Below are 12,032 nucleotides of genomic sequence, written 5' to 3'. Positions count from 1 at the left end.
GATGCTATCAAGTCTATTACTGGTGTTCCTCACTGTTGGAAAATTGGGCATAGGTATTTGAGGCTTATGGACCATTCTTTTGGATCCGGAAATGACCTGCTCAATGTATCTGCCAATTGATTCTGTTCCTCTGGAAGGTATACTGCTGTCAGGTCTAGCAGATGTTGTTCTGCCCATCCAAAGATCCTTGCTGTTATCTGCAACAGTCGTTGGCTCTTTGTGTCCTCGTGTTTCACAATGTTATGTTGTAAGACATGATTTTCACCCTCTTGTGATCTACGTAAGCGGTGAATGTTTTCAGAGCTTGCCAGGCTGCTTCTAGTTCCATCACGTTGGATTCGCCTGTTATGGGTGATGACCACTGGCCCTGTGCCATCTGTCTGTTGCAATGGGCTCCACAACTTGCTAGACTTGCATTTGTTGTAATGATTATCCAATCTTCCTTCACTAGGGACACCCCTCTCGATAGATTCTGCACCAATGCCCACCATAACAGTTTCTTCCGCACTAAAACTGGAAGGGAAATTACCTGTTCCATGGATGCTTGGGTCCCATTGACTGAGAAAACAAATTTGCAGCGTCCTCATGTGCCATTTGGCCCACGGCACTACCACTATACATGCTGCCATGAATACTAACATTTTCATGCAACTTCTTGCCCTTACTTTTGGGGTTCTGTAGAATGAGTGCCAATAAGTGCCCTTATGGAAGCTGTTCTATCTTCTGCTGAGTCAGGAAAACCTTTGAGTATCACAGATCAGCAGCAGTTGGTTCCCTTACCTTGCTTCTAGTTGCTCTGTCCAGGCTCTGTAATTAGAAGCATCGCCGAACCTTTCCAGCTGATTTATCTCCACCTGATCATCCAGTCCCTGCCCAGCCTGCCTGTTAGCCTCACTATATAAGCTGTGCTCAGACTGACACTTCTTGCCTTTGCAATAGGTGTGTTTACCTGAGGTTCCAGCTTGTGTCTTTACGAGTGCCGATTCCCTGGTTCGGACTTTTAATTGTTCGCCGCCTGTCCTGACCTGGTCTTCGAGATTGTCTAGCGCTTTGGTTCTATCTGCAGTCAGCTGCTGTCTGCACGGGTGTGTCTCAGGGCCGCAGTCCGCAGCAAAGTCTATCACTCCTTGCGGGGTGCTCTGGTGAATGCCGGGCGGTTCCTTTGACTCTGCGCCTTAGCTCATACCTCCGCCAAACGTGCAGATTGCACAGAGGCTCCACTTGCCTACAGTTGTGGCAGATCCATGACATTGGGACATTTCTGTATTGATCTTCACTCCCATATTATTCCCATATATTCCATCACCAGAGTGGGAACTAGCTGACTTTTCTGGTAGTTCACTAGCCACCTGAAGCGAGCTAAAGTTTCCAACACACACACTCGCTGTCCTTGATGAGTTGATCTCTGGAGTTTGCTAGCACCAGTATTTTGTCCAAATAATGGTAAAGGCATACTCCCTGAAGCCTTAGAAAAGCTACCAGCGCCACAAAAACCTTGGAGCATGTTTTTGGGGCCGTAGCTAGGCCGAAGGACAGACATGTGAATTGGTAGTGAAAATCTTGTATGTTGAACCTTAAATATTTTTGATCTCTCTGAGCAAAAGGAACATGTAGGTATGCATTTTCCAGATCGAGCGAGATCATCCAATTGCCTGGATGTATGACCGACAAGATTATTTGTAGTGATTCCATCCGAAATGACTTTACTTCTAGATATGTATTCAGGCTTCCCAAATCCATTACTGGATGAAAATCTCCCAAGGCTTTCCGTACCAGGAATACCCTGGAATAGTATCCCCTTCCCTGCTCTTGTAGTGGAACAGCTTGAAACTTTGGTTTTCTTTTTCGATAAATCTTTTGGAAGAAATGTTCTTCTAAATCTCGCTTGTGGGGGTCCCTGAGCAAATTCCATCTGATATCCCCCGGATACTACTGATATTACCTAGACGTCTGTGATTCCATTCTCCCGCAATTTTTAAAAGGTGAGCACCAACCTCCGGTGCCTGGGTATAGTCCCCTTCAGAAATGCTTGCTCGACGTCTTGGCTGGCTGTGTAACACCTGTTTTGGCTGGCCTCCGAAAGGACGTCTGCGTGCCCTTCCATTGTTGACATGCGTATTCCTGGGACCTGGTTCCCCTGAAATCTCGCCAACTTTCTTTGGGTCCCTGGCTATGTCTTGCAAACAGTTGTTTCAGCTTTTGGGGTAACAGACCCAATTTTCCGCCAGTTACCCTCTGCATCCCTTCTTCCAAGAACTTTCCGAAGAGCAACTTACCCTCTGAGGTTATGAAACACGATTGTTTCAATACTAAGTCGTGGCTACCCAATGTCTCAGCCAAGGGACCTTCTTGAAGTCACAGAAAAAGCCATTTTTTTTGCTGACAATATGACCAGATCCAGCGATGTTTCTGCCAGGAAATCCGCTGTTAGCTTCATCTTCTCCAAACTGATACTGTTTGAAGAATTTTCTGGTTCACCTTCTATGGTGTCCCTAGACCTTTGCACCTGTCAAGGAAAAATGTATTCATTTCTTAAAGAAACGTCAGCTGTTTGTTCTCTTACGATTGTAGTATTAACCTGACACCAGTCCATATTGAGTTGCTGTTCTGATTTATTCAGAAAAGATGGTGTTATTTATACAAAGTAAAGTAGGTGGTACAGTAAGGTAAATAAAGATTTGAAGTGATAAGTGACTATTCAGGAATCCTGAGTGATGGCTGTTCCTAAACAATTTATGGCCCTGATATCCTGGGAATCACTTCACACCTCCCCAGGTGACCATACCCTTTGTTCTTATTAACAAAGAAGAGAAACTCCACTAGTCCTACAGGATGTTCACAGCCCCCCCCCCCATAATAAAACAGATTACTTGTTATATTTCCCATGGATAGTTCTACTAAAAAACATGGAGTTTATGATAGTCTTCTCCTTCTCACACTTAAGCCAATAAGGCTCTTGACATGGAGGTAAGTGCCACTGTAGGCCGACTAGCTAACCCTGCAGCTGCATAAATCCTCGAGATCCTCTTCCATCTTTCTAGCCATAGGGTCTCGAATTTTAACAAATTTTCCATAGGGAGAACCACATCCCTGACCGATCGCTGCAACAGAGCGGAGCGTCCACTGGTGGTTTAACATCAAAGACCTCGTGACTCCTTCCCGCTAATTGGGTACAATTTTGTGAATCTGTTCATAAAGGAGCATTTCCTTTCAGGTTTTGCCCACTCTCCTTCAAAAGACCTTTAAAGGACCGTCGGACAGGGGTGGGAGAAGCCTCATGCCTTGTCTTTTTGAGGTGTTTCCTGCCAGGGCTTTTATCCAAGTAGCATAAAAAACGTGAATATCTAGTTAATGATAACACCTATTGTTCCCAAAAAATTCAACAATTTTTCTGCCTTAACCGGGATCCTGTTTGGAAGGCCAGTGGGGAGCTATCTGGAGCTAAACCCAAAGACTGTTATAATTTTTTTCAGAATAATTTCAGAATAAAAAAAACACCTCTTTAACTTACCAGACATGGTCTTCCAGCGGATGCTTCAGCGTGAGGAATCAACTGAATAGCCTGTAGGAAAATTTCCGTTTAAATTTGGCGCTGCCGGAAGTAGTGATAAAATCACTTCCTCAAATGCTTCATTTTTCTTACTGTGCATGCGCAGTAACTTGCTAATCTGATTCGGCCACCTTGGTAGACGGCAGAGAGGCCTCTCTGAACCGGTACTGCGCATGAGCCGGAAACAGCACGTGCGCAAAGCATACCTGGACCCGGAAGTCTGTACTTCTCTCTCCCTTTAGAGGAACGCAGCTCCCTGTAAACCTAGAAGACGCCGGGAGAAGAAAAGATGCTCCTCCCTTACTAGCGTCTGCTGGTCCTGGAGCAGGACGGAAAAAGAACGGGGGCAAGTAGGTGGGGAATTTTTATTGGGAAAAGGTGGTCCTGGTGGGATCAAAGGGGCGGAATTGACCTATCTGTATGGCATCAGGAGGAGGACCAGGAAACAAAAAATATTGTAAGTAAAAATAAAATGTGAAGGTTAAATTAAAATCCCTTAGCAATAATATTTACTTGTCCAGGAAGGCTATACAGAGGTTGAGACCTTGTGGCTCATGACCCAAGCCTGGTACAGCGGAGTCTTTGTACAGTCTGAAGAGATTCTTCGACGCCGGACATTGGTTTGCGTTGGCCATGTCTGCTCAACCACTGAAAAGCAGCTATGAAAGCAAGGTAAGTGCCCATATATGTTTGTGGTTTTGGTTCAGTGTGACAGTATGCTGCTCCTGTAGGGTAACTGAATAGTTGGTGTACCTGGCTGGAAGCATTAAAGTCAAACTCTAAGATTTTAGCTGGAGGTCCCCTATTTTCACTTCTGCTCCTCTGGACACATATACAGTACAATGGGCATGGGTTGGAAGATCATGACACCCCTAACATTATATATGTAACCTTTGTCTCCATAGATGGCAGCTCTCTACAGCGACAAGCTGGGAAAATAAAAAGAAGAGCATAGTGATGAATAATTATTCCTGAAACTGTCCGAATTTTTGTTGTATTGAATATTCTTCTGGTTTATTGGACATAAAAATAAGGTTTTGCTTTATGATTAAATTCTCACTGTCTTTTATAGGATAACCAAACAAACATTTCTGAGGAGGGTTTATGGAAGTTTAAAGAACAATTTGACAAATGTACTACAGTATACAGAACTATTTATCTTATTTACCATATTCATTTTTGGTCACCTAGAGCCATTATATTCACCCATTTTTCTGTTGCAACTGCCCCAGCATACCCAGTGTTTCTATGTCTAGGGGAAATATTCAGGGCAGTGCTCAGGTTGCCACTAGACTTGAAAACTGTCACAGAATAAAAGGGGTGACATACCCATTATGTGTAAGCTCTGCTGCCAACTGACCCCATACTGAAGCACACAGAAATTTGCTTAGGGGAAGAATTGTGAAGGTAAGTATTGAGAGTTCAGGGTTGGCCTTTACAAAGGCTGTTTTTGCTCTGAATTACCAAGATGACAGGATCTTATTATCTTTATTTACCAATGATATCCTTCCCTTGTCTGTGTCCATTTGTGAGATCAGGTACTAGTCCTTTACTTCTTGTGGTACTGAACATACCCGTATTGCAGGTAATCACATGACAAGCAGTGGGTGCTCACAGTGAGGTGTGAGCTCCAGTCTGTGTGAAGAAATGTGAAATGAGCACAAGGGGTATGAATGACAGGAGGAGGAAGAGGTTTCTGGGTGTCATTCCAGTAGGATGGAAAAGGCAGCGCTGAAGCCCCTCTTCCTCCTCCTGTCATTCACACCCCTTGTGCTCCCCGTGAGCATTTTAATAGCACAAGCTGCAGAATTTAATCTTTATGCAATATATAAAAACATTTTTCTTCCATCATAGAGGTGGCAACATAAATATCTGAAAACCCTTGCTGCCGCCCACCCTGTGGTAATCTATTACCTCTGCATGCAGGTGGGAGATTTTTATTTTGATAGATTTGCACAGGAAATCTTTAATTTTGGATGCATAGTGGATACTACTGTCCTAAAACGAGGAATACCTAAATATATATATATTGTTTTAACTGGTAGATATGCAGATCCCTTCTCTATCCACCCCCTAGCCTGGACCTGTGTGGACCCCTAGCTATTACACAATTATATGAGCTTGTTGGTCATTCCACCCCAAGGGAGTGATCGCCTATTTTGAGATTATATTGGCCCGTTTTTATAACCTCCAATGGAACTTACAGAGGAACAGGGCTGACATGTACATCCACACCCTGCAGCAAGCTGTAACCTCCACATACATTAACGGCGTGAACGGGGTCAGGGCAGAATGTTCAGCATGATGCTGAGATTAACAAGCGGGGACCTCCTACAAGGAGGAATGTTCAACACTAACCTTATAAAGTTATTTTACAGAAAGTTTAGTTGATGCTGGGGTGGACTTCCAGCGGAGATAGGTGATCAGGCTACAGCAAGCGATCACACCATAACAGGGGCAAGCACAGATCTTTATTTTTAGACAAACCAGTTCTATAAAGGGGGCAGAACTGATGGGCAGCCATCACTACATTCGCTGGAGATTTTGGAGCAGTCATGTTGTGGCTTTCTGTGGATGTTGCAGCAAACATCTAACACAACTAAAAACGTTTTTGCCGCTTTCCTTTCATTTTCTCCAAAACCATTGACATTCAGAAGACGACATATCAAGATAAAAAGGAATCAAATCATTGCAACTTCGTTTATTAAAAATATATCTGCCTCTTGGGTTCACCAGTTTCTCTTTAAACAATCAAATTCCTTTTTATTTTTCAGCTGTGCTGTAAATTACAATTGGGAGGGGAGAGGCAAGGACGATGATATACATATATAAAAAGTTGTATAATCACACACTGTTATATGCCACCCAGCCATTAAAAACCCTGTTACATTTTACCAGCCCCCCACCCCCCCAAGCTACGCCCATTCGCCTTTAATAGCAACTAAATAGAACAAAGCGCACCCCCTCCCGCCTGAAATTCAGTGAGTATCCCCCTCCTCAAGCTTCAACTTACATTTATTCTTGTCATCACAAGTAATTCAGCACAATTGAAAAGCACAAAAGAAAACTATAAAGCCCTAAAAAGTTGATGACCCTCATGCTTTGACCACCTGACTGCAAAGGACAAACCAGAAGAGGCGGCTGGTCTACTGCGCACCAGCAGCTCCAACTCTGGACAATAACCTCAGTGTCAGTGTTTACTAAATCCTCGAGTCTGTGGCAGAGCTCCTAATGTTACAAATATTTCAATTTTGTTATGTAGTGGGGGTTGGAGAGTCATCTCTGCAAAAAATACTTCATAATATTCAAATATTCCATAGGACCAAGTCCTTCCGTCCTCTCCAGACTCACAGGGATTCAGGCCTACTCAAATTGGCAGGATTGCCATCTTAAATAAAAAACTATATTCTAATGGAACTGAAAAAAAGAAATATTTTATACCCGTTGGGTGGAAAAACAACACATCACAGCCTTAAAAAATAAACACATAAGAAGAAAGTCATGCAGACACACAAGAGGAAGATCAGTCAGAAACCTGTGCCCGTCCCTCAGTTACTGGGGATATGAATTAAAAAATATTTCTTTCCCTTGTCAGTTAAAAGAAAAAAATTGAAGAAACTTCACAGCTTGACTAGCTGCTAAAAATACAGCCAGACGACCCATTCTACACTCTCCATACAGACAATGTACCATGTACATAGAGCAAGCAATTGCAGCCACGATGGGTAGGCCATTGAATAACAGAGAGGAGCCTGAAACTCCGCCCAGCACAGAAAGAAAGAAAAAAAAAATGTTACAAACAGAATAGCAGGGACACACACACACACACACACACTATATGTCTATAAATATGACTTTTTCTAAGACAGTAAGGGGTAAAGGTATAGATGAAGGGTAGGTTGGTTTGAAGTCAGCATGTGGTCTCATCTGCACTTTCCCTTTTTTGTTTTTTTGCATTTTGTTATCAAAGTCTTGTTTTTTTGTTGCCCACCTGGTACTAGGGCGGGGATTCTTTGATGGCCGCACAATATTTACTGAAAAGGGCCAGTATACCTATACGCAAGTTAAAAAAAAAAAGTCTGGGGGGTCTTCCCAGGGTGGGGGACAGTCTCCTGTGTTTTGATGACAAATGCACATAGAACCCCGTACTCCATATCTCTGGCAGAGAGTAGTGGTGGGTCATTGAGGATTTAGCTGTCCAAAAGATAGTTTAGAGTTTTTCAGGGGACGGTACCCAGATATGATGCCCAGAATGATCTTCAATTATCTGCTTGATCTTGTTATAAATTCCTTCCAACGACTCGTCCTGAACAATGGCTGCAAGGGAGAAAAAGACATTGCAATAAATAAAATGTTGATTAATTATGCCCTCTGGCCTTCCCTTCAGTTTTGCAGTTGTACAGCCTCCCTGTCCAGGACCGAAATTTCTCACTTTACTAAAGTACTTACTTTCTGACAATGTAGCAAAGTCAGCTAACACTCCCTCCCCAGCCTGATTTTTTGTAGAAATACTGCATATGATTAAGGTTGTGGTGTAGTTCTCACTTGTCTGTTGTAAAAAGCCTCTTCACCGAGATCAGGAGTAGATCAAGCAGATACCAAAGCCAACCTTAAAAATGAAGAGTCGGATTTCCGCTTCTGGGGCCCTTATGGGAAAGTAACGGTGCCTGGAGGCTCCTGTCCCCTCGGAGGGAAATCACAATTTCGCTACCATATAGTGCACTGCCACCTTGCTGTGGAAGCTCCCTACAGTCTAGTGCCTGAGCATCAGGAGAAGGCTCATCAACCCCCAAGAAAGCAATGGGATAAAACCAGTGTACAGAAATCCAAGATGGCTGACGACGTCTCACAGTCGGAGCCATCCACACATCTCCACCCAGGCAAGTATCAGATAACGTCAGACCTACCTCTGACTTTGCCCTTATAGCAGACGCAGTAGCGATCCTACTGAAACCCACACTGCAGGGAGCCATAGGGAAAGGAATTCAATCCTTCCAGCATGAAATCCGAGACCATGCCCACAGGCTAGACACTGCAGTGGACAGGATCTCCTCTACCGGGGATGACATCAATCAAGCTAAGACCCATATTGCAACAATGGAAAAGTGAGTTGGCAGCTTAATCGACAAACTGGATGACTTAGAAAATAGATCCCGACGAAACAGTTTGAGTATCATTGGCCTACCTGAAAGCGTTAAATCAGGACGACTCCTGGAAATCTGCTATGCTCCCTGAAACACTGGAAATAATTTGTGTCTGCCCAGCAGAACCTGGGGCAATGTGCCTTGTCCTGTGATTGTAAAATTCCTAGACTATGCAAATGCCATACTACAGACATTGCAGGCCAAACGTAACCAGACACTAGAGGGCGCCACCTTAGATATAAGTAGAAGTCTCCCGCAAACAGAAACAGTTTCAGACCCTCTGCTCCCAATTCTATCTCCGTAGAATACGGTTCACCCTGGCCTACCTTGCAACTCTACACCTGTTTGACCCAGCAGGGGAACACCACTCTTACGTCAGCACAAGCAACTGAGAGTTCGTGCGTGACCAGATGACTACAGCAAATCGAGATGATGACCCTATCGACTCTGAACAAGCCTCCGCTTCGGGTTCTGTGACCTCACAGCGCTCGTATACCAATTGTTCATAATCTCTGCCCACAGAGCCTAAAGCAAAAGCAACATGGAAAACAAACATGTTTTATCCCTGCAAGGGATGAAACCCTCCTAAGGAGGAAGTGATTAACATCACTTAAATCACCTACAATCAATATAGCCGTGCGTTTGGAATCGGATCTTACGGATACCACTGTGACAATACATCTTCATTACCCTCCGGGTGTGAACCCACAAAATGTTCATTATTACTTGATGATCCCCATAAGTAAAAAAGGAGGACCCCTACTTGAAGACATGTGGTTACCACCACCCTCACCTTTGTTTGTTTGGCTTACAATTTTATCTTTATTTATGTTTCTACCCAAGTAGTCACGGGATCTCGTTCACCATGCTTGGACACTACATTCTACCGCTGTGTTCTACTCTATGGTCTTTCTATCCCATGGTTCCCCATGCTCTATCACCGGGCAAATACAGGAAGACACGCCATACATCTTTTCCCCTTGGCTATGGGCCCTCTCGGATGCTCCTAACCTACTGTATCTTTAATGCATATAGTATCCTGGAACGTTAATAGACACAAAGACAAATAAACACATGGCAGTGGCTCAGGCATCCAAAGCACCTCCGGGCTGATATAGCACTACTTTAACAAAAACGATTTCCGATTGTGGGTGGGGGATGTCCTGAGTTATCCTGCCATGGGAAAGAAAGCAGGGGTTCTAATACTCATATAGACACCTGCAGTATGAGGTGCTGGGGGTACACAGTGACGAAGAAGGTAGATTTGTTAAGGTCAATAGTCAATGTGTATGCCCCAAATTCACCCTCAGAACCCTTCTTTGTGAGAGCAGCAAAGTGGATAGTCCAGGACTCCTTACCAAACATGATCAAGGAAGGGGATTTCAATTCTGTAATGCATAAGATTGAGGACAGATCCAAATTCTTCTCCCCTGGCAGATCCTCCACAAGGGGGGATGTGGGGGGACAGGAGCACACAAAAGTACACATGTACTTTTGTTGAAGCTACGTGTTTGGATGATGCCTGGCGCCAACGCTACCCAATGGAAAAGCAGTATAACTTCACACGCTCATCTCTCTCAATCCCGGAATCGACTATCTGTTCTGCGTGGATTCCCTGCTGCAGAGGAATGAAATAACCAAGATCTTACCCATGGTCATCTCTGACTATGCCCAGATACTACTCTTGCTACATGACAACACACCTGGGGGGGGCTGGGGAAAGCCTAGTTCGCCCCCCCCCCCCCCAAATACAAACCTACATTTACTGCTTTATTCACTGCCGAGGGTCAGAGCTGACAGCATACTCTTTGACACTATACCCTTACCAGTGCTAGAGAGAGAACAGATGGATCAGCCTAACGCTGCCATCACGGACACAGAGGCGACCCATGCTATTTCAGCCATGTCTAACGGCAAGGCTCCAGGCCCGGATGGCTTTACGAACAAATTTTATAGAATTATTATAATAAACGTGCACATAAAAGAAAATCTGGGTAACAATGACCATAATATAATAAGAAATAAGATTTCATTTAATGTCAGTTGTAAACAGGAAGCAAAAACAGGAAAGATAAAAAAATGTAATTTAAAGAGCAAATTTTCCATTATTAAGGGCAGCTCTCTGTGACTTGGACTGGGAGACAATATTGTCCTCAAAGAAGACAGAAAAGAAATGGGAATGTTTCAAGTCTGTTCTACAAAAGCACACTGAAAATTATATTCCAATGGGTAATACGTTTAGGAGGCTAAAATTAAAACCTATGTGGCTCACAGCTGATGTTAAAGCCATAAGGAACAATAAAAGGGCATTCCAAAAATATAAAAATGAAGGATCATCTTCATTCTTTGAAAACTATAAAGAATATAAACAAAAGATGTCAAAAGGAGATAAAATGTGCAAAACTTCAAAATGAAAGACAGATTGCAAAGGAAAGTAAGGCAAACCTCAATTTTTTTTTTAAATTTATTATTAGCAAAACGATCAGATCTGAGCATGCAGGCCCCTTAAAGCATGTCTCTGGGTTGGTAAATTGGGATAAAGAAAACGCAGATTTACTAAACACTTTTTTTAGCTCTGTATACACAAAGGAAACTGGCAGATCTCCAAAGTCCAAATTCATAATAGCAATGTCACTGCCCTAAATGAGTCACAATGGCTCAAAATTTATATGATTGAGAAACAGTTGGGCAAAATTAAGGTTGACAAAGCACCAAAACCTGATGGATTACCGGTATATCCACGTGTCGTCTAAGAGCTGAGCTTGGTTATTTCAAAGCCATTATTTCTAATTTTTAGAGACTCTTTGGTCACTGGCATGGTACCGATGGATTGGCGTCAGGCCATTGTGGTTCCTATCTTCAAAAAGGGAGCAAAGTCATTACTAGGTAACTACAGACAGGTTATTTTAACCTCCATGTTTGGAAAAGTCCTAGAGAGTTTGATAAAGAACCACATAGGGAAGTTTTTGCTAGAAAATAATATTATAAGTGGTAGTCAGCATGGCTCTAAGAAAAAAACAAAGTTGTCAAACAAATTTACTCTTTTTTTGAGGAAGTAAGTAAACAGGTAGACAGTGGAGTAGCAGTTAATATGGTGTACTTGGACTTTGCTAAAGCATTTGACACTGTACCCCACAGACGGTTAATATGCAAGTTAGGGTTGATTGGTTTAGAAAAGTCAATCTGTAAATGGATAGAGAACTGGCTTAAATACTGCATCCAGAGAGTTGTAATTAATGATTCATACTCTGAATGGTCTAAGGTTATTAGTGGTGTACCCCAGGGTTCAGTGTTGGGACCTTTACTGTTTAACATATTTATAAATGATATAGAGTTTG

At 43.1% G+C, this 12,032-nt stretch overlaps 1 protein-coding gene across 7 annotated transcripts in view; it reads right to left on the bottom strand.

Annotated features, from left to right (window-relative positions):
* Positions 1 to 6,236: 6,236 nt before the first annotated feature.
* The window catches only part of LOC140342886 (disks large homolog 3-like), a 185,534-nt gene continuing 179,738 nt past the window's right edge, over positions 6,237 to 12,032 (bottom strand). For all 7 annotated transcript variants that reach the window (XM_072429262.1, XM_072429260.1, XM_072429258.1 and 4 more), the window contains one exon: positions 6,237 to 7,867. In XM_072429262.1, coding sequence (XP_072285363.1) covers positions 7,761 to 7,867 — 107 coding nt within the window. In that variant the 3' untranslated portion in view covers positions 6,237 to 7,760. The remainder of the gene's footprint in view (positions 7,868 to 12,032) is intronic.

Source organism: Pyxicephalus adspersus, chromosome W (genome assembly GCF_032062135.1).
Source record: "Pyxicephalus adspersus chromosome W, UCB_Pads_2.0, whole genome shotgun sequence".
Lineage (NCBI taxonomy): Eukaryota > Metazoa > Chordata > Amphibia > Anura > Pyxicephalidae > Pyxicephalus > Pyxicephalus adspersus.
The sequence above is the reverse complement of the archived record's forward strand: the minus strand, read 5'-3'. Positions and strand labels throughout refer to the sequence as shown.